The sequence below is a fragment of the Ostrea edulis genome, chromosome 2 (genome assembly GCF_947568905.1).
Source record: "Ostrea edulis chromosome 2, xbOstEdul1.1, whole genome shotgun sequence".
Taxonomy (NCBI): domain Eukaryota; kingdom Metazoa; phylum Mollusca; class Bivalvia; order Ostreida; family Ostreidae; genus Ostrea; species Ostrea edulis.
The window spans coordinates 99417741-99441807 of NC_079165.1; the positions used below are offsets into that span (position 1 = coordinate 99417741).

The 24067-nt window shown below is 33.9% G+C and overlaps 1 protein-coding gene across 6 annotated transcripts in view; it reads right to left on the bottom strand.

Annotated features, from left to right (window-relative positions):
- Positions 1-2247: 2247 nt before the first annotated feature.
- LOC125680484 (mitogen-activated protein kinase kinase kinase 13-A-like) overlaps positions 2248-24067 on the bottom strand; it is a 32845-nt gene continuing 11025 nt past the window's right edge. For 5 of the 6 annotated variants that reach the window (XM_048920103.2, XM_048920106.2, XM_048920104.2 and 2 more), the window contains 13 exons: positions 19908-20101; positions 15023-15273; positions 11370-11553; positions 10381-10572; positions 9765-9923; positions 9438-9596; positions 8187-8295; positions 7490-7599; positions 6890-7006; positions 6638-6766; positions 5527-6373; positions 4857-5162; positions 2248-3975 (listed from right to left, as the gene is read on the bottom strand). In XM_048920103.2, the coding sequence (XP_048776060.1) occupies positions 3880-3975; positions 4857-5162; positions 5527-6373; positions 6638-6766; positions 6890-7006; positions 7490-7599; positions 8187-8295; positions 9438-9596; positions 9765-9923; positions 10381-10572; positions 11370-11553; positions 15023-15273; positions 19908-20083 (2835 nt within the window). In that variant the 5' untranslated portion in view covers positions 20084-20101 and the 3' untranslated portion in view covers positions 2248-3879. Of the gene's footprint in view, positions 3976-4856; positions 5163-5526; positions 6374-6637; positions 6767-6889; positions 7007-7489; positions 7600-8186; positions 8296-9437; positions 9597-9764; positions 9924-10380; positions 10573-11369; positions 11554-12365; positions 14897-15022; positions 15274-19907; positions 20102-24067 lie in introns of those variants that run through there. The other variant, XM_048920107.2, reaches the window with a different exon arrangement.

Sequence of the window (24067 nt, forward strand, 5' to 3'; positions counted from 1 at the left end):
GCTCAATATCTTGAGAACCCTTTGCTTGACAGACATCAAACTTGGTACACTGGTATATCTTTAGAAGAAGATGACCCATATTGATTTTGAGGTCACATGGTCAAGGGTCAAACTGGACATAGGAATATACTGTCCGGTCAATATCTTGAGAACCCTTTGCTTGACAGACATCAAACTTGGTACACTGGTACATCTTCAGGAGTTGATGACCCCTATTGATTTTTAGGTCACATGGTCAATCCACTCTTGACAGAGGAAGATATTGTCTGCTCAATATTTTGAATTGATGATACTACTCTCAATTAAATGATGTGTGTGTGTATAACCCTTTTCAATTTTGCACCATGGGGGGCATATGTGTTTTACGAACATCTCTTGTTTACATTAGAAATAAACTAGGACTGTCATATCGGACTACTAAACATAACATTAATATACCGCAGACAATCACTGCATTATAGCCTAGTTAAAGACGAGACTAATTCTAATTTCTGTACCAATTATACAAATGATCTGACATGAATTAACACACATATTGAGACAAGGTATACCATTTGATTAAGAAACTTTTGTGCAAAGCATGCATTTTCAGTGTCTGTCAGTTTTAATGTTTTGGCCCAAACAAATTTCATTTACCAGTCACCTTGAATGACTGACCAGTTGGTTTTAATTTATTTTTATTTTTTCAAATTTCAAGTATTTTATATGGTTTCCATATCATATAGCATAGACTGTTATACAGAATTCACATCCAAGCATAATGTATATACCGGTACATATATATTATTTTAACAGGAATAGGAAGATTACGGCTATAACATTTTAAAAATATCAACGCTATCGCATATTGTGCATTTTGACGGAGAGAAGGGAGAGAAAAGGAGTAATTTGCTATCATAATAAAATATTTTTCCAAACAGTAATAGTAATATTCATGACTGTGTATCTCACAGTAATATTTATTACTTGTAATTGAATCTAAACACATATATATATATATATATATATATACTCAATATATCAACCAGTTTCTGCATTTTCGATCTTCAAAAGTTATTGTTATATATATTATCTGGGGATGATCTTAATTTTGGGTCATGACACACCATCTGGTCCTAGCAGCTTTTGTGCTCATTATGAGGTTTTGATCTCTCAATGGTGCAAAGTTAATGCCAGGATAAAGATATTTAAAAAAATGTGACCTTGACCATATGGCCTTGGTTTAAGGTCTTGATGATATTTGACAGCAACCTTTGTGATAAGTCTCTATTGGTAAGTTATGATCGACCCAAACAAAAAATAAGATTTTTTAATGAGTGACGTCAACCAAATGACATCAAGTCAGGTCATGACACACCATTTGGTCATAAACATGTTGCACAAGAATGTCAGTAAAACTGATGGAGACTCCCCAAACTGCATCAAACAAATGAACTACTTCATATGACGAATGACTTGCACAATAATCAATAACTGTTAAATGAAGGTTTCTTTTTCATATATATACGAGGTATACGTGGAGTGACTTTGATCTCATTTGCCCGTTTCTTATTTGTGCGATATATGATCAATACTTGTTCAAAATCAGTTCTGAGTGAATCTGACCTTTCCAAAATGATCTTGGTCTATAAGATCAATAACTGTTCAATTGAAGTTGGGTTTTTTTTTTTTACATATACAAGGTATATATTCTGAGTGACCTTGAACTTTACAAAATGACCTGGAGTGAAATAGTAACAACTTGTTACTTATTTGTGTGATATATGATCAATACCCGTTCAAAAACTGATGACATATGGAACTTTTTCGTCTTATAAGGTGTATGATCTGAGTGACATTTCCCTTCCGAAATGACCTTTGAAAGAAATTCGCTTGTTACTTATTGCACATATATGCAATACACATTGTCATTTTACCAAATAGAATTTCTCCAGGAGAACTCGTACCCAGATTTCCATTTGATAAAATTACAAAGTTTTTTGTCCAGAACTCGTACCCAGATTTTTAGGTCAGAAATGACAAAGTCTTTATCCGGGAAAACTCGTACCCAGATATTGATGGGTACGACTTCTCTTGGAGAACTTGCACCCAAATTTCTGGGTACGAGTTCTCCTGATACCAAATTTATTTCTTAAATATCCTGCGCCTTTGACATATATTCTAACAGATAGGGAATGACAGCTAGATCACTGAATCAAGCATGCACTTCCTCTCTCTGTAAGTCAGAACAAGTTTAGAACAACTGAAGTATGTCACAGATTTTTTTTTATTTACAATTCCAACACAATAAAGATCTCTCTCATCAGAGAGTGCTGTTTTAAAACACTATTGAATCACGATTGTCTGCAATAAACAGACAGAGTTGACAAAAAGCAGTATCCATTTTGATAAAATGCATTCTATATACAATTACGATCAAAGAAATTCATTGACTTGCCACAGTTTATACAATCTTATTCTATAGAATTAACTTGTATTATTGCTCTTTAAAAATTTGGTCAACTTTTCAATAACACAACCTATTAAATCAAGCTTTTATATAGGACACAATTGGAATTCATCAGCACATACTGCAAATAAACCTGCTGGTTTTAAGATGTTAGAAGTTCTGAAAAATCATATCAACAATTAGATACAACGGTACAACAGTCAACAATATCTCAATAAAATATTGGAATGTTTCAACAAAAAAATTCAAATAAAAATGAGCACTTGGCAAACAAAAATAATTAAAAAATTCTTTAATAAAAAAAGACTATACCAAGAGGTATATTTGTAAGAAATCCTGATTATGATATGTACAACATAACCATCGACATGTAGATGTGTAAACTGGTAAATTCTAGTTTCCCAAAACAAAGGGAAAAGAAGTTCGTTTCCATAAATAAAACAAAAATCACAAAATACGACCTGGTTTAAACTAGCTATATCTAATGGAAGGCAACATAAAGTCTCATAGGGTGGAAGCACTGCAAAATACAAATAAACAGAAATGGATATTTGGATATCATTAGACCGTTGGTAAAGTAACATAAACAAAAACATACATGTTTTACCTGAAGTCACATTCTGAAATACTGATGGATGAAATGACGTGAATGAGGACAGAGATATCAATTCACATGCATATATTTCACGACTCATTGATGGAAAACTAAGTAATAGGAACATTCTGTGATAATTCAAATCATTATTTTCTCACCCTAAAACACCCTTAAAAAATTGTGAATAAATATTCTAACGACTAGGATCAGATAAAACTGCAATTTTTATGATAGTATTTAAACATCTAGACTGGAGGTTCGTTTTTTTAACGAAATAATACTAGGAGACAATGGTCCAATTTTGCATACAATATGGATTTTCTTGCTTTAATAGATTTAAAAATATATTAAGTACTTCGAACCACATAAATAACATTGGTTGTCATCAAACTTATACAATATATGTATTAGTAACAAATGTTATTCACAAAGAGTTGAATGACATCCATAAAATGTAACAGTATTAGAACATAACTCCTAGCTACATTGTACATTGCACAGCATTGCTGAATAATCTAAAGTCAAAAGCAAATTGTGCTTTTCACATTACGTTGACATATCAAAGTACAGTATGGGTCCAGTTTACATTACAGTGATATAGCTACCTTTAACACAGTGAATATGAAGCACAGATGTGTAATGATATGCAGACAATGTATCGAGTATGACACACAATGATATTAACAACAGGACTAACGTATATTTCAATCGTAACAACCATAGAAATAGCAATTAGATAAAAATTTCCTTGTCACTGGGTCCATTTCAACATGGAATCTAGACAGTCTAAATTTTTTTGCCATTGTTATTGGACAACATTAACTCCTACACACTGTCACCACGCGTGAGTTTCGTATGACTGTGTGCGGTGTACTGTTGTGGATACTGTGATGTCCGAACATTCATCTGAGTCGGAACTACTGTCTGAAGTCTATAAAAGAAAAACAGTTTATCAATACAATGTACCACTATCAAATCTTCTTTCTCTGAGGAGAAACACAAATAATAATTGCAGAACATTGTTTGTAGACTTTTCTACATGGTGTTCACTGTACACATGTAAGTAGTAGAAGCCAGGGACATCAAAATTATAATAATACAGAAATAACACATTGTATATTCCTTAATTATTGGATAGTCTAAGATCATTAGCAAATATTGTGCTTTTCACGCCACATTGACATAGCAATAGCACATGATCATACTAATTGACAAATTTATACTGTATGGGTGGTGGTAAATTTGCAGGTGCTAAAGATCATTATTGCTGCTTGAAATTGTGGAAGGAAAAGATTTTTTCTCCTTTCTACAACAGATCTGTTGGTAATGCCATATTGTCCATTACATGATTCTAAGGAATGTTTAATTCTTAATCATAATTCTTCAACAACAAACCTAATCAATAAAACTAAGGCTTACAAGTATGAAAGAATTGTGCTCGTATCTATTTTCCATCTCATATGAGTATATCCTCTAATACACGTAAATCAATATTTCCTCATGCATGCTGTGATCAAGTAGATTTTGTTGGGGCATATGAGATTGCTATCTTGATTAAGATTCAAATCCACATTAAAAAAATCTAGTGATTGTGTGTAAACGCAGGCCAGAAATAAGTGACTAGTACACCCATTCACTGACATAGGTATGGCATTGCTTAACAGAAAGACCTAAATGATTACTTAACTAAACCACAGTTGTTTCAGATGTTTTATGGTAATAGAAATGGGTAAATATGACTTAGATATCAAAGTCTTCAGTGTAACTTTATAAAGATTTTTACTTATGAAACATTCCCCACATATACTGTACCTTAAACACTCTCTCTGGTGAGTTTGAGACTTGCTGGGCCATTTTCCTAACAGTCAATTCCTTGTCAGACAGGCCATCTGAAGTGACAGCACAGTGAGCCAGTTCCATCTGGAGATTTTCAGAGCTATTGGTGGAGAGCAATCCGTCACCGTTAAAGGACGTAGAGTGATCACTGGTATTGTTCTCATCCTCTGACAGACACCCCTCGGAACTCAGAGTGGAACAGTACGACCGTCGCTTCCGGATGGCCTGCCCATCGTCGCTCACCTCTCCTTCCTCCTCCTCAGTCCACGAATCTTCAGAATTCTAAACAAAAAAATCACCATACTTTCTAAAACAAGGTAAACATATCAGGAAATCAAACCTGTGAGGCATTTCCAACATTTGAGTTATACTTTGTAGATGACAATGATCCGAATACTCAAATTAATAGTTAATTAATAATTAAGTGTTTAGTGCATCTAATGAGAGTAATGTTAAAAGATAGTGCATAAAAAAAACCCAAGTATTTTGATTTACATGTATTCCTTTTAGAAAAAACAAAACTTCATACTCTTCTTCAGAATTACATTTTTTAAGGAGAGCATATTCCTAGCCCTAGGGCTGTTTGCCATCCTTGTAAAATAAATAAAGCATTAAATTAAAAAAAATTACATTTGACTCCTTTTACCTTGTGAAGCCTAGCCCTTCTCTCTCTGTGGGATGCTAAGTTTGGAGACTCAATACTAGAAAGTCTGTGCTGCATTAATTTTGGCGACCTCCGAATTTCTGAATCACTAGAAGTTCGTTTAACACTGTTATATATGACAGAATTATCCTCCTCATTGTGTAAATCACTAGTAAACATAGAATCTCCACCTATATGTGTTACACCACTCCTAACTGGAAAATTACTTATGTTCTCATTAGAGTCTTTATCTTGAGTGTAACTTGTCTCATTTTCCACATAACTCACTGTCTCGTCTTTTGATTGGTTCTCATTACAGTTTTCCACTATGTCATACATTGTTTGAGAAGGACTCATCGGGCAGGGAGAGCACGGAGAGTCGCCCACATTGCTCTCAACGTCAGCACTCACTTGACTGGATCGCTTGCTGCTACAGGTGTGATCACTACACACTCCATCACACCCAAAACAAACATCATTGACATTCTTCTCCAGAGCTTCATCCACTTGTTTAAGTTCCAATGGCCTTTGAGTGCGCTCATTCTCACTCAGAGGCAAATGAAGCTCCTCTGTTGACTTGTATTCCCTGAGGGCTGTTCCTGGGCCCATGTATTTGAAAACTCGTGGAGTGATGTCATTCTCATCACAGTGTCTGAGATGGTATTCGTTTATATCCTCCTCTGCTGCCGCTGCAGCTTTAGCAGGACTTGAGAAGATGCTGCCCAGGGTGCCTTTACTGTTGCTTCGACGATGTCGGCTCCTCTTCATGCGTAGTTTTGTGGGAGATGGTAAAACTTGTTCTGAACTTGTGGTCATACTGCTGTCCATGATTCCCTCTATGTTGTCTGGGCTGAAAGGGTATTAAAATTTGTCTTAATAGCAATAGATTAATCAAAGTCATCTCTAGGTTTGAATCTCGCAGTGATTCGTATTTCAGACAAAAGTTTTAAGGTGGACATGTAAGTGTCATCTTTACTTCACTATGGCGTGTTTTCGGTAGATTTCATAAACAATTTCCCATGTTTATTAACAATATTTTGTTTTAAAAAAAATTAAGAGAGAGAGAGTTACTTCTCTTGAACAGAATTTGTCATGTTCAAAGTATTTGAGTTACCTTGTAAGCTCAGAGCCAGACTTGTATGCTCTCTTCTTACTCAGTCTATCAATCCTCTCCTGTGCTCTGATAACTGGTCTTACAATGCTCTTCCTTTTCTTGGCATACATAGCCAATTGCTGCTCTCGCCTATTAAAACCGACATCATATGTAAATCTTCTTTCCTCATTATGTGAATTAGAAATATAACTAACTTGGTTAAATTTTGGTATTCAATTTTCCAGTTTGGAGAGAATAGTGTGTCTGACTTACTTGAGTAGCTCCCTTTCCCTTTTCTCCAGTTGCAACATGCAAGCAGTAAGCTCCATGTACAGATTATTTGCTCGTTCTAGCTTCCTCTCATAGTGTTCTCGAACATCCTGAGCATGTCTACAATGTATGTATAATATAGTGATGAATTCGACAACAAACATACTTCAAGTGAAAGACTTTTTGAGCAATTACAGTGAAACCTGTTTCATCCAACATGCACAGGGAGGCAATTTTTTTGTCAGAATACACCGTGTTGGAATAAACAGTGTAAAAAAACAAAATTGAGAACGAAAATATAAGTCGGAATGCCCAGTGAAACTGACTACATAGGTGTCGGATTAGACAGGTTTCACTGTACTGACTACATAGGTGTCGGATTAGACAGGTTTCACTGACTACATAGGTGTCGGATTAGACAGGTTTCACTGACTACATAGGTGTCGGATTAGACAGGTTTCACTGACTACATAGGTGTCGGATTAGACAGGTTTCACTGACTACATAGGTGTCGGATTAGACAGGTTTCACTGACTACATAGGTGTCGGATTAGACAGGTTTCACTGTACATGTGAATCATATTCAGTATTATTTTAATTAACCTGAGTTCCTCTCTCCTCCGTTTAATTAACTCCTCTTCAAGGTGAGGCATATGTGTTCCCTCACAACGGATCAACTGTAACTGTTCCCGAATCTCATCCTTCCAGATAGTCTGAAAAAGGAGAAAAACGTAACTGACTATTTCAATAGTGTAAATCACTATTTGCAAAATTTTTTTGCATAAAGTTATGAGGTTGCCATGGTGTGAAAATGAGATTCTTGAGGATGATTTCACACCGCAACAAATACTATGCTTTACAAATAAATCAAAATAAATCAGGGAAGTAAAGTTTCATGAAATATATGTTACAGCTGTATTACATTACATTGCATCGAATACTTCTAATTGTAAAATGACTCGTAGATGTCAAATAGCATGAACATTAATTCATATGTGGACTGTTGACCAAGAGTTTTTACATGTATTTCAGCAATATAAAGTTAAAGCAGATATTTTTTTCATGAGTGGCACTTCCTGCTAAATTATGCGAAAACAAATTCCTCACAGTAGGAGTCTACAGTAAAAAGTAACTCTTAACTATCGGTAAAATTAGAAATCTTATCCTGCAACAAAGATAAAATCTAAGATTCAGTGGTCAAGAAACTCAGAAAGTCTTGGTAAGATATGACTTTATAACTTAATTACGGTTCATGTATATTACCTCCTGTGCTGTAATAATTACGGTTCATGTATATTACCTGTGCTGTAATAAAATCTTGGTAGGAGTATTTCAGAAGCTCTGGTGTTGCAATTTCCAGATGCATTAACACTTGCTTAAAGGAAGGTCTGTTCCTCGTTTTCGCCTCCCTGCAAGGAAAATTTATGAAACCAAACTGTTAAGCACACTTAGGAAAATCTATTTGATTCCTAAGTAATATCTGCATCTTTGAAAGATGGATTCATAATTGATTAAAGTGCAAATAGATTGATTTAAAATTGGCACAAAAAGACATATTTCAGTGGGAAGGTAACCGATAACAAATCACCTTGATTCCATGATCAATAACTGAGAAGTTTATTCACAAAATGAGTAACATACAGTAGTCCTAGCACTAGTTTCACATACACTGTACTTCCAAAAATATGTCACATGATTTTGCTGGTTCTTAAATTCTACTGTATGGTATCGGTAAATTTGTTACATTGAGGACAATAGCAATTTCATAGATACATTTGGTAATGACAAAACTAAAAACAAACTAATTAATGCACAACTTGTGAACAAGCCCAGTGATGCAGATACTATTATGTCATAAGTAAATGTAATTTTCAATTGGTTTCATCATCAATATTTCTAATCGTTAATAATTTTAACTCATGTCTGTTAATTCAAACCGAAGGAGCATACACTCAATATGCAATTTCCGAGTGGCCCAAAAGTTCTTTCCCTTTGTGGAACTCTTACACACAGTGAGACGCAAAACATACTTTCATCAACACGTGGTGGGTACAAATGCTTATCGCTGCCCTTATATATTGCCTAAAGGATGATTATCAGACATCATGCAACCACGCAAACTGTTGTGACACACAATTTTAGTAATTTATGATTATTTGATAATAAAATAGCTTTAACAAAAATTGATAATCACTATTTCCTTTGATTAAAGTATCACTCATGCAGAAGAGAAAAAAAATAGATTCATACTTAATTTAATGGCCTAATTCAAACAAATATTATTCTTCATGTGGTCAGTTTAATGTATACCAATGGCTGATATAAACAATTTATGCTTTCATAACTTTTATCCTTATTCACATATCTAGTCTGCAATATATGTATACATCTTGTACATATGTACCCACCAAAGCATTCAACAGAATCACAGAAGAGCTGATATCTCGGAACTTGCGTATTGACATTGCTTCCTGAACATACATTCTTTAAGCCTCTTTATGTACAAAGAGATGATTTCATTTTCAACCACAAATATCAGTAATGTCATTACCAGCACTGCCTCATCAGCAGTTTGAATCCTTCGGGGCACGTAGAAGGAACTGGAAGATGGAGACTGTTACTTCCAACTCCCCAGATGATTGCAGATGAGTCCACATCCTTATAAGGAATTTCTGAAGACAGTAATTCCCAGACAACCACCCCAAAGGACCTGTGATTACACAGCATATACATGTAAGACAATTTCTTTACAATCAATGCTAATGATGTGAAAAATGAGCTAATGAAATTCGAACTTCATTACTTCTCCATGGGGATAAATCAATTGATATATATATAATAGAGCACTTAGTTTTTGACTGAAATTCATATCAATTACCATATATCCACTTTCTCCGAGCATGGTTCATTTCGGATCACCTCTGGTGCCATCCATGCTACTGTTCCAGCAAATGACATCTTTGTGCTTTTTTCATTCCAGGTGCGACTAGTACCAAAGTCAGAGATTTTTACAACATCATTTTTGGCAACAAGAACACTGAAAAAGACAATACAATAAAATACATTAATATATGAAACTTCAGTGTAAAGAAATGGAAAAACGTTTGAAAGATAAAATGCATGGCATCAAATCATGGCTATCAAATCTTTTCCTTTTAGTAATATTGCATAGATGCATAATTTTCATACATATAAGCTATTAAAATTCACATGTATTAAAGATGGATAAATGAAATCAGAGGTTTGTCTTGAGTACTTTGGTGACTTACACAGTTGCTTTAGTAATTTGAAAGTTACTTTGCTGATTTATTGACTTGCTTTGATGACTTACAGATTTACATTGATGACTTGAAAGAGTTACTTTGGTGGCTTGAGGATGACTTGATAACTTATGTGAATTCAGGATTTTGGTGACATAGAGAGGATTTGATGACTAACAGAGTTTGGTGACTAACTGACTTTGGTGTCTTGTACTTTGGTGATGTAGGACTTACTTTGGTGACTTGAGGTCTCTGTGAATGATCTTGTGAATATGAAGGTAGTGCATGCCACTGGCAATTTGTTTGGCCCAGTCCAAGATGAGGGCTGGGGGGATTTCCTTCCCATCCCTCAGGACCTCATACAGCTGGCCATAAGGACAGTACTCCATAATGATACAGTAACAGGGAGCCTGTGTGCAAACACCCCTAAAATCAAACAATACAATAAATATATGCATCATTAAACAAGAGGCATTCTGTTCATGTGAAAAAGTACACTATAATACAGCACACCCATGCTGTGGCCTAATGACCCTATTGAATATCTACTTAAACTATACACATGAGAGTGTTTCATATTATATAGATAAATGGTTTCCTTCTCCCTCTTTTGGTAATCGATGAAAACAAAATTTCAAAGACTCTTAACTGTTGTCCCACTCTGGCACCTAAGGGTCACTGATTTAAGCAAATCAGAGATCTGCATTATATGGGAATGCTAGTATATTCTAATTCAGGTTTGCTGTTGCTAAGCATTTTTTCAAACATTGTCCTATGTACACCTGCTTTTATTTATAACTCTTTACTTTATTTACTACCCCCAATGAACAACAAGGTTCAAACTACATCATATAATGATTTCTCTCTCAGAGGTCTGTTATGGTAAGACAAGTACTAGAAACCAGATACTAGAAATGTAGATAATTATAGATGAGCAAACCATGCTCTCAAAAAAGTTTCAAACTTTAACCCATGGATTCTCTGTGCAAAATTTATTAAAAGGCCCTGTGGTTCTGGACAAGAAGTTAATGAACAATTAAAGATGGGTTAGCTACTGTTCTGGGTGATTAGATTATCGTTCCATACAGTGACTGATTCTAAAGACTTTATCAAACCACAGTCTCATACTAATATTTACATCTGTTTATCTGATATTCAGTAAAAGCACTGTTTGTAAAAAATTGATTATCAGTTTAACAGTATATTCCATGATATCCCCTTACTTGAATGTGATGACATTTGGGTGGTTGAGGCGTCGGAGATTTTTTATGTCAGTTTCGTTTACGTCTCGGACCTTTTTGACAGCCACTTCCTCCCCATTGAGCTTGCCAAGGAACACAGCACCCTGCGCCCCACTGCCTAACCATTGTAGATCAGTGATGTTCTCAAAAGGAATCTCCCAGTCATCTGATAAAAGAAAAGAAATGTTGGTATATCTTGTTTACATTAAAGATTATTCCTTTTAGGTGGCTATCATGTGAAGAAGTAAATCATGCATGTGTACAAGAGTGTCCTAATACATCTGTATTCTGGTCATCATAATAACTTGTATTTGAGATTTCTGAGCCAATTCTTGAAAATTTGAGAAAAATCCTTAAAACTGTCCGTACAAAAGAGTGAAAAGTTCAACCCTCTGTCCCTGCTGAGAATGTTGACCACTATACACACCTTGTCCAGTAAACCATCATTTTGGATTATACCACTTCATCAAATTCAAATAAAGAAATACTCAGTATATTGATCTCATTTATTACAGCCCCTATCATAAATGATCACTTCTACTGATGCCTCTAGCAGCAGCTGCTGAGCCGTCCATGCATGCGACCTAGTTAGCAAACTCAGTATGTGAGGACTAAGTGATGAAAAACAAAAAATACTTTAAAATGAGATTTTCAGTCTTGCATTTGTACATGTATTATACATGTAATATCTTTGCTAAAATTACAATTTCAATGAAATTATTTAATTGTATTTGTCATATTGTTATTACATCATCATAGTATGCAATAGCTATTAAAGCATCTGGAAACAAATGATTGAAATTTTTTTTTTAAAATGCAAGCAATAGAAACTCAAAACTTTTCAAGTTCATTCAGCATCTTCCTAAATATACATTTGTTTTTAGAAACTTAAAACATATGGCAGCTGTCTCCATCCCACGTAAGCAATTTTGAAATGACAGTAGACAAATTCTAAAATCCCAGGTAAGTACTTAATACCTGCAAGTTTGTCTCCACACAAATAACAACAAATGGCCTTCAGTAACTTTTTCCCCATGAATACGAAGTTGGTCCTGCTATACAAGGGGCACCATGGCTAAGAATCCAAAGGTGTAACCTGACATCAGCTCTGACGTCAATAACAAAACCAGCTGCCACATCCCACGGCCAATCTACCTAGTTATGTGTATTTACATATCCCTGTGTACCACAGGCAATCGAAACTTTTAATATCAAAATTGATCTGCATTTACATTAAAAAAGAAAAGATAAATGCCACATTAGCAAATGAACCTCTCAATATTGGAAGATAAACCTTAAAGATCATAGCACTCCATTGGTGTTGTTTCTTTATAGATTTTATACTTATATGTGGATAAACAAAACAATATCACTGTTCATCTGATCTACCTAGCATAACCTATCCAAGCACTGGTGAACTGTTCACTGGAGACATGAAAATTGAACAGGACAATTTTACACTTTTGCCCCTGGCTTCACATAACCGAAGACAAGGATATATAATGGTGTACAAGATGAAAAAAATCAAGCAAAATTTATCACTGTAGAGCACAAAGAGTTCAGGGTGTAGAGCAACATAATGCATAAATTGTACATACCCAAAGGTGACTATTATCAGTTCTACTGTCACAGAAATATAAAATGGGCTACATTTACATGCATACATGAATATTTCATCCTCCTGTGGGCAAAAAAAATAAAATAAAAAAAAAGAAAGGAAAGAAAAAACCCAACAACTTATGATAATACCAATCCACAACCTGAGTACACAAAATAAGTACAGTAAGGGGCCAAATCATTATTTTTGTAATACATGTATTGGACAATGTCCAGAATAGTATATTATGACTGAAATGATAAAACCTACATACTTCCCACTGTCGTTTTGAGAGATGAAATACTGACTGCAGTAAAAAAAAAAGATGTTTTTTTTACCACTGGCCTTTGGGCGGAGTAGGTGGATTGGGTTTTTTTTTTTTAGAGCAAAGAGAAATTTACCCAAATCAAACACAAAGTACACTTTATTGACATTTCTATCTTGTACAATACAGACTCTCTTCATCCAATTTCTGATCATTAACTCATTTCAATCCTGGGATTATTTTTAATGTAAATCAGGTATATTGAGAAGTAGGGGCCAGATGGACTTTTGAATGCAATAACTGGACTTGGTCTTTGGACCAGTTGTCAAAATCAAAGACAGCACCCTCTCACAACGAGGCATAATCAAGCAGAGTAAAACCAGCATGTGACAGAAGAAAAGGGAATCTTTTCTGTTGATGTTATATACAGTACCCTAAAACAGATTTACGCGAGATAAAAGTACCATGGTATTAATTTTAGTGGCAATAGATTGGTGATTTGATTTTTAAAAATATATCTTAGCAACTATATAAATATAGAAGAATTCAAATTTGCTAAAATCAAGTGCCAAAATTAGCATCTCACCCATCCCCCAAACCAACACTATACATTATAACAATGGATGGTACAGTGTGTTACATCTTTTATTTATATTTCCTTTGTGATATCATTGTATGCACATTTGTTAAAACACTTCAGTTGCTCAGGTAACTGATGTGGTAAATGTGAAATTCCATCTCCATGCATTTACACACTGTTCCTAGAATTAAACAAATATCTACAGGATACCATGGAATTTCACATTCCACGTCCTGAGTTGAAATTGCTTTTTAAAAAATGCCTCTATTTATGTGTTAGACGCTCTCATGTACATGCACTGTCACATAACTTTATCTCCTCCAAGTCTCTTCATACAATATACGAAAAACTGAGCAGATTAAATGTCAGATACTTTCCAAGCCTGATGTACTTACCAGTGACTGAATTTTGAAAAATAATCACCTTTAAGTATATCGAGGTACTAATTTTGATTTTATCAGGCTTAATTAAGCTTATCAATTAAAAATTCTAATTTGTTTGTTTCCCCAATTGCATGATTGTTCTCTCAAAAATTTATTTCAAATCAAAGTAAAAACAATTTTCACAAATACATGTATTCATCTTGAACAACTGACTTGAACTTTAATGTAATACTAAGCTTATCTAAAAATAAATAATTGACGAAATATAGGGACTTGCTAAGTCAATGTTGCTATTTTATGTTCTACCCAGAGCCAAAATCATGAGTTGCAAACGGCAGACAAAATTTCAATGTATGACCTTTCTACATTACATGTACTGTAAAGAAACTTTCATTTGCAACAACTTTATTTTGCGACTTACCGATGACAGACTGGTTCAAAGTGACTAACTTTTTCATGACTGAGTTTATCATAAACAAATTCGAGAGACATAAAAAGTCGAGTTTGTGGTGAGAAATATTTACAAAAATGAAGTTCTTGTGAACCTTGTGAAAATTTCTTGCATGTGAATAAAACTGGGATTACAGTATCTTATTCAAGATGAAATATTTCATTTTCATTCCTTTATATGCCTGAAGCATATACATGTAATCATAGTTAGCATATTTTCTAAATAAATACTGTGCTTTCTAAATGATTTTTTTTCACATTTGTTAGTATATTTTTTATACAAATAATATGTTCTGAATATAAAGATATTTTTACATTTGAAAAGTAAAGATTTTAAAAGTTTTTTTTAAAATACTTTACCTTGTTGCTTGAGTTCTGCTGTGGTAGCCTTTCCTATGATTGTCCACACTGGCCTCAGACAGCCCAGAAGTCCCTCCAGGAATCCCCCCTGTGCAGATCGGCGATACCCTACTGTGATAGGTGGTCCCTCCTGGCGGTGGGCTGGAGTGACTGGTGCGGAATGAGGCTCTGTGGGAGAAGCTGAAGAGGAGGAGTCATCTGATTTCTCTGTCAAACTTAGCTGATCAAGGTCATGGTCCAACTGTAGCATACTGTAAACATAGCAATATAATATTAAATGATATAACACTGTCATACGTGTAATATTTACATGTATTACATTACACTGACACCAATTGTCTAATCCAGACATGCCTGGTGTGAGAAAAAAATCATAAGATAAGATAGCATCTGGAATACAGAGCATTCTTTATGACAGAATTCAAAGATTGGTGATGAAAATGCACAACTATGACAACTTTTAAATCAGCCTCTCTCAAACATTATTTTGATTCTCAATAATACTCGTCTGTTTATGGTCTCTTTTTAGGTACAGTAGTTCTTATTTGCATGTAAATAAACTGTGATATTTTCATGTTTTATGATATGTGTTCTTGATATGTATGTATGTTAACTAATTTGTATAACTAATTGTGCAATCCTGTATATGTAAAGGACATTTTTATTATTATGAAAAATGTGTACAATTTAGGCAATGTCTCGGATTGCACAACATCCACATAAGACAAGTTTTACTGTATTTTTTTCTTTGGTAATGTATTTGATGAAGATAAGTAGATTCATCTAATTTTATCTTGTGAAACACTCATTTACTTATTCATCTGGCTTCACTAATAATATTTTATCATATACATGTAATTCCAATGTTATTTATTACAATTGTTTTGATTGTACAAAAATAAAGCTGAACAAGAGTTTATACACCAATAAACCCGAAAACGCGATGTATTCATACACACCTGAAAACAAATAACATAGTGCGGGGAAACTATTCAAATTTTTGCAATTGTTAATAAAGTGAATGAATAGGAATTATAAGAATCAAACATTCTTTTTGAAGAATTTATCGATGTGTAAACTCCGGACATTTTACTCACAAACTTAACATAAAAGTGCTTTGCACTTTTATTCAGTTTGTGAGTAAAATGTCCGGAGTTTACACATCGATAAATTCTTCAAAAAGAATGTTTAATCCTATAGTAATTTGAATCCAAGAAATTACTGATTCTGATATCACATCATTTCATAGCTTTTCTCTCAGTAACTTAAACTTTGTGCAAAATGACCCTGACATTGGTTCATGATATGCTATTTTGTGTTAATTTCAGTATAAACATCAAATTTCAAGGTTTAATAAAGCTATCATCTCTGTTTTGTCATTTTTGACTATGTGGTTTTCAAAAATAATTCTGCAATGGTGCCATCCTGTTTTCACTGTCTCTTTTAAATCAAATCAACTTTGGCGTGGGTGTGCCCTTCTGTTTACCTAAATATGTACTAATATACCATGGGACACTTGGTGCAAAGTTCTTGAAAAATGGAGTAAAAAAATAGACGTTAGCTCTAGAGCCTCAAGCTAAACGAGGATAAAATATATATACATGCACATCTACATATACTGGGAAAGAATTGTGTAAAACTTCCTTAGCCAGAGAAGACCGGAACTTACAAAAATTAATGAAATTACAAAAATAACACCACAAAGTTAAAAATAATAAAAGGTGTGTTTATATAAATCTTTTCATGCTCTATATAGTACACATGTACTTATAATCTAACAAAGTAATTATAGTTTTGTTTGTCAATCACTCAAAAATACAATTGATCAGCAAATATATAAAAAATCTCTCCAATTTTTCCCACACAGTATACATATATTCTCTACATGAAAATATTTTGATTTTGTGTTGATTCAACCTCTATGTGCCTCCTGCCCTAAGTCTCAAGAGTTCATATTTACTACAAGGTCAAAGATTCTACCACAGCAATCACAACAACTGACTCAGCGATGCCCAATACACATTTCAGGTATTGTGAAATGGCTGCTGAATAAGACAGTGAGTCACTGTGACACTAAGTGATGCCACCATCAACCTGATTATTATCCATCTTCTTGAACTGTCACTGCATTATCTGATTAATTACCAAGAGTCTTTGATGACTTCATGGTTTTGCAGGGCCATGCCATTATTTATTACTTTTCATCTGCCGATTCTTGCATGTCCATTATTTTACATGACAATTTTAGAAACATTGTTACCACACACAGAAAAAATAGGTCAATAAATTTTCAGGTACCAATAAAATGATATCAATATAAAATAGCGATTTTAAAACATATTGGTGTTTTTATTTTATTCTAAAGATCAAATACTTTATTCCAGTAGTAATTATTGCAATTCATATATAAAAACAACTATGAACTGCTTCGTTTGCAGTACACAACCTGATCTACCAATCCTTATAATTGAACTAGTTTAACTTTTAATTGTTTATCTGTGTTGAGTATTTCAGTAAGAATTGATCGATTTCAGGCATTTGCACCTAATGACCATACGTATAAAGTGACAAACACCTAGCTAAGTCAATAAGGTGATGTCATCAGGAATAACTGCATCAGCGGAGTCACAGGCCAATACACTGCTTAACATCAGTTATTGATAACACCTACAGACAAACAACAGCGATGACCAACACCTCTTAACAGAATCAAATCCATCCTAATTCCATTGTTTTTTCAAATTTCAAAATTGATGAGAAGACTTTTTCGTACTCAGTCACCCTAATATGCTGCCAGTAACATCTAATTTTGAAATAATAGATTTTTATATCACATTCCAATTCAATATATTCAGTACAAATCTGACTATGCATATTTACAGCTTGATTCTCTTTCAAGGTTCTGAAATATTATAGTACTAAGGACCTTGGTAACATGACAGGGGCAATGACTAATGGAATAATGGCACCTTCATCCACTATCAACAAGCTACTGGTCAGCCATAAGCCACCTCCTCCAAACCACAGGCTAATGATCAGCTGATAATCATTTCCTCTAACCTGCCATCCACAACTCTGACAGATTACAATAATTCTGGTTTATCTTGGCAATCCCCCCCCCCCCAAACAATCTATAACCCAAGAAACAGCTGGTCATGTTGCTGTATTAGTAAACACTTTATGTTTAATATCATCAGTAAGTAGCAAAGCTTCACCTATAAGCATACTCTTTATCTAGGCCTTCAAACTCTATCAAAAATGATGGCTTTCTGTTTCATCCATTTCCATTTATATCATTTTTTTTTCTTGGTTCAAAGTGCAACTGCATGTTAAAAAATATAACACCATTCAAATTGATATAATAATTCTTTCCTTTACTGTATGTTTGTATTATAATAAGTAAACTTTCAATTTTCATTGGTTTTCAAATCAAATCAATATCATTTAAATGTGAGCATCTGTTCTTTTTTTCACACCACAGTCAGGCTATGATGCAGTCAAATTTTAACAATCCACCAGCAATTACACATAAAATACAGAAGCTGTCACATTCAAACCTAAAGAGTGGATGTTACATAATCTGTCTTTCACATCTTGCACACATGAAGTGAGAAAGCACATCATTTATTGAACAATACAATGCTCAAACTGAGCTAAAGCACCATTTCCAGTTGCTTGGTGTTTATAATGTTCTTTCATTCTTTATACATGCTGTAGTCCAAAAAAAAATCACCTGAAAACATTTTCCAAATGGGACCTAATACATTCTGTTGGGCTCATCCAAAGTCGACCATTCACTTTACAAAATATTTCAACACTGCTTTCTTACAAACTTCAACATTGCATGCATTACATAGTTAGAGACCAAACTGTGACTGCAATTGACCTTCTCCTTGGCCAAATGACCTTAGGTTATGTCACTCTATTAGGGCTGAAACGATATGCCCCCTTCATGATACGATACATATTGCAATACTTATGCCATGATTCAATACTTTCAATAGTACACTGCCATACAATGTCATTTTTATGTACATGTATTTATGAAATTGATGTGATAAGACATATGTCTTAAGCAATAAAGAATATATATAATACGATACAATTTACAGAAGAAACCAATTACATGTACAACTTTGAAGAAAAATTTAATTACTAAGATTCACAATCATAATTTCAAAAGCAATTAAAATGTTTCCAAACTGCCAAAACAGTAAGATACCTGTTGGCTCTGTAGTTCAAACCGAAAAAGTTTATTATCATTTTCATCAGACACAAGGTAAACAACAGTCTGAACGTTACTGGACTCTATTTTGTACCTCATGCAGGTCAAAATGATAAGTACAGGCCAAGCCTGATGTATTTTAATGAACCTGTTTGTAATAAACATATCAAACCGAAAATTGAGGCAATGAATTGAACATTGAATCGAGCGTTTAAATTGAATAGTATCGATATTTTGGTGAATCGTTTCAGCTCTATACTCTACCTGAACATAAACATCCTTTGTGTCAAGAAATGGTACAATCATATAACATCTTTCTATAACAAAGTTATGTCCCTGAGAAAAATAGTGGAATGGATAGACAAACTTGATGATTCATATTTTATTTAACCCTCCCCCACCACCACCACCACCACCAAACTTTGGCCATATGGGTACAAACAGTTTATTGGGTGTGTGTGTGTGTGTGTGTGTGTGTGTGTGATAAACTGCAGAAAAAGTTTTAGCCTCTTTTCTTTATACTTATGAGCCTAAAATATAAACACTGTATGTCTAAAACTTAATTATCATACTCTTCCTAAGTTTCCGGTAGTGAGAATAAAAATAGATTTTTGGAAATAAATATTCCAAACTGAAGCATAATATTAAAATAAAGCATACCTATTAGAGAACTCAAAGTCTGAGCTTGTAGTGAGAACATTGAGAGTGCTGGGGCTGTTCCTGCTGTTGATGGGTTCATCGCGTTGTTGAGGTACTTCGAGGTTGGATGATCGGGTAGGCACTGTACTCATTATAACTGACGAGTATTCAGGCTGTAGATTTCGTTCCAGTGTCATTCTGGCAATTTAGCCCACCTAAAACAATACCAAACACTTGTTAATTAAATCAATCTACAGTATATACGTAATTAACAGATATCTGGTAATATGCGTTTCCCTTTCGTAAAACTTTCAGTGGTCTCCTTTATTGTTGTGTTTTTTCCCCTTAGGCCCATCCTGCACTTTGTTGCCTCTAAATAATAATGTATTTGGATACAATGCTTTATCATGATCATAACAAATATATACTTGCCCATTATAGACTTTACATTAACACAATTTTGGAATATCTCTCTATGAGGACCAAGAATTAAGACTATTTTGATTTAAATTCATTTTAATTTTGTAGCAAATTGTTCACATTGATTAGAAATATTACAGCAAATTTTCAAGATAATTTCCTGATTACTGAAATAGTGTGTACATTTTTAGAATATATCATTATAGCAATGGTTATATAACTAATCTTACACATTTATCTTTACAGGTTGATAGTCTGCTTCATGAATTTATAAAGCATTTCTGTTACATTAAACCATATGAAAGCTACGTTCATTGACCGGCCTTGTTAAGTGTACAACATAATCCTTATACAAGTAAAGGCTTTGCTCAATCTAGTCTAGTATGCAATATTTCAAATCATTCCACAGCATAATCAAAGTCTGAACAACATTATATAAATATTTACTAAACAAAATCAATAATTAAAGTCATTTAACTAAATAGAGACGTAACTGACAGCCTGTTTTAATCAGCCATATATTTGAACAATTTTGTAAATTGTCCATAATGGTTAATGAACAGAAATTACAAAGAACAATAGACTTTCAAAATACTGACATATGCCCTCGAACAAGACACTTCATGTTTTCCCCACTACCAAGCTACTGTCCAGAGTAAAGATCAATAAATGTAAATATCTCCTGTAACATCTGCCATATCTTTGTATAAAAAAGGGACCATTAGTTCTGTAACCTAATAATCTTCCATTGTCAGAATGTAGGGTAAAAAAAATTTTGCATTGGGGACTAAATTACCGACAGAAACATCCTCTTGTCCAGAGATCAATAGGTTTTTTTGTGTACAATATACTTCAATTAACACAATTTTCAAACCACTAAATGTGTGCATTATTAATAACAAAACAATTAAACCTAGATTGCTTGAATATATATAAATTGGAGTTTTTAAAAATTTTAATTGTTTTTTTTCTCAAATAAGCTAGTACGGTAAATGTAAATTGTGTAACACTTCAATTCCCTAACTCAAAGTAACATTTCAAATTACTTAACTCAGTGTAAGGTGAAATTGTTTTTTGCCACTTTATTATAGTCAATTGTGAACTAATCAACCAGATTCAGAAACAACAGTTTTTTCTTCTGAAAAGTTTGCCAAATCAATAAACCTCCTACTCTTTCTATAAGGTATATTAACCTCAGCTGACACCCAATAAAGCTAAACCATCACTGTAAGCATTTCCAAATAAAGCGCTTTCATGATGCAATCAATGGGCTGACGTCAGGAAATATACAGCACAGTGTTTACATCAAAGTCTGTTGATCAAAAAATGGGATATTCCTTTTGATTTATCCATGAAAAAATGTTTTTGCAAACACATTTATAAATATTTATCAAAACATTTATTTAAGTATATATTTTTTGACATTTATTGTACTTGTGACTGCAATGGTGTGCAGACAAATTCAATAACAGTACGATAATATTCCACCAAACACATTAATATTTTAAGATATTAGCTACAACACATAGCATTGGGACTATTCCAAAAAGTTTTGTTTGTTTTAAATTTGTTTCCATTCTATGTACATATTAAATAGGAATTAAACATTCAAACCTTGTACTCTAAGGCTAGGAAATACAGTGTACACATCAAGCAAACAAGGAAAAATATGCACGTACAAGCAAATTCTTTGTGTGTGTGTGTGTGGGGGGGGGGGGGGGGGGGGGGGGGGCATTTCATTTAGCTGCTGGTATAATATAAAGGCTTAAGCTCCCCAGTTTTATCATTTTGAGGGGAACTACACTTCACCAATGCATGGTAACAATTAATCTAAAGAATTATTTTTCAGTTGATATACATGCCAGATCTAAAGTGGAAGTACTGAATAAAATTGTGGGCCACTGGTCAGCATTTTTATGACAGACTAATGGACTGACTGATGAATGGTCAGCTTTCACTGTTCTCTCCCTTTTGAGTATAGGAGGTGGAGTTTTCCATCTTCTTTGTTACCAATAAAATCATATCGCATCATTCAAATATCTAGTAATCAAACACTGATGGCTGAGATTGCATTCTTTAGTCTTTACACCCCCATTGACATAAACAGACGAGATGATTATCATTTATAATGAATTTTGTGCAACACTGAACAAAATGATGGCATAAATTATTCATCTTTGACACAGCTGCTTAAAAATCATGATTGTAATGACACTGAAAATTCAAAGAACCCATCTACAGCAAGCATGGCCTGAGAAGAACAACAGATGAAATTGGTTTTCTATAATAAAGAATCTTTTTTAATCCAATGTCCCAGCAAATGTGGCTATAAATCACTAACCCGTTGCTGATAGTAAATTTAATTAATGCTAAATAAATCAATAGATTCAAAACAAACTCCATCCCCAGCCCATGCTCAGACATTAATGGCATCATGATTATCTGTACCAAAATAAATGTTCTCCAACTAAGTAGAAAATGAAACTGTAGAAACTATACAGCCACCAAACCACCTCAAACATTAACTATAATAACCTTTATAACAGCCCGATTTGCAAACATTCATTTCACATGCATGTAGCATTACCATAAAGTTCAAGTATTCATTACACATAGTATAACTATATTACATGTACAAATATTCATTAATTTATAGGTCATAAGCTCTAAACTAGGCCAGTCATCTAAGTATCATGCAAACTCTCTATCAAGCAGAGTAATTCTGGTGATAAAAATTGCAGAAGAAGTGCTATGGACTATGTGTATATATTGTGCAGCATACCATGGGTTGGTTCATATAAAAAAGGCAAGCAGTTGGTTACAATCTTTTGCGCAGTAAAACGTCTGCGGTTTCAGTATGCTTAAAGCTTTTAAAATCACTGGTTGATGCCTGCATTGAACACTACATGTATGGAAATTAGAAAATGAATTTTATACCCATTAGAATGATCCATATATACTAAATATGCATGTTACATGTACAAGGTAAAAAAAAATTGAGATTCTGTTCAATTCCTCTATTTGAAAGATTTTTTTGTAAAAAGACTACAAGAGTTCCAGACATAAAGAGGGTTTGTTACCTTCACCAGAGAGGTATGCTTTTGGTCCCATTTGTGTGTGTGTGTGTTCTGTTCTGTGCATGCATGTTTATATAATGACAAGATTGCATGTAAATTTCATTCAAATTAGTATATTCTGGGAGCAATCTGTGGATGAAACCATTGCAAACAACAAGAGATTGGATAGCCAAGAAGATGGGGTTCTGTGACCTCTACACCTTCTTGCTGGAGATTGCAAAGCTTTAGGAGGTATGAATGGAGTCGAGAGATTAAAATTCACTGATTTTTACCAAAAGTAATTGGTTTGGTAGTTCCTGAAAAGATGATCTCAGAGACTTATAAAAAATGTAATTGAAAATAATTTTTTGTAAAATCGGATGATTTCAATACATGTCGATGAGAAACCTGAAATCTTTAATGACAAAGTCATAAAAATCAAATGGAAGCAACAGTTTGAGGCCCTTTCTCGTTATTTACATTGTATACAGTAATGATGAGCCACCTTGAAACTTTTACTAAGTGTGTAAGTTTGGTTGAACGACAACCAAGTACCTTTTAATATCATCATAAAGTGTTCTATCTTATGCCTGTTCTTATGAAATAGATAATTTCTGCAACCCTGATGACTACTAGCACAGGTCCTTTGTCAATCACCCAGTATCGAAGAACACTTCTGAATACAACAGTTAATAACCCAGCAAC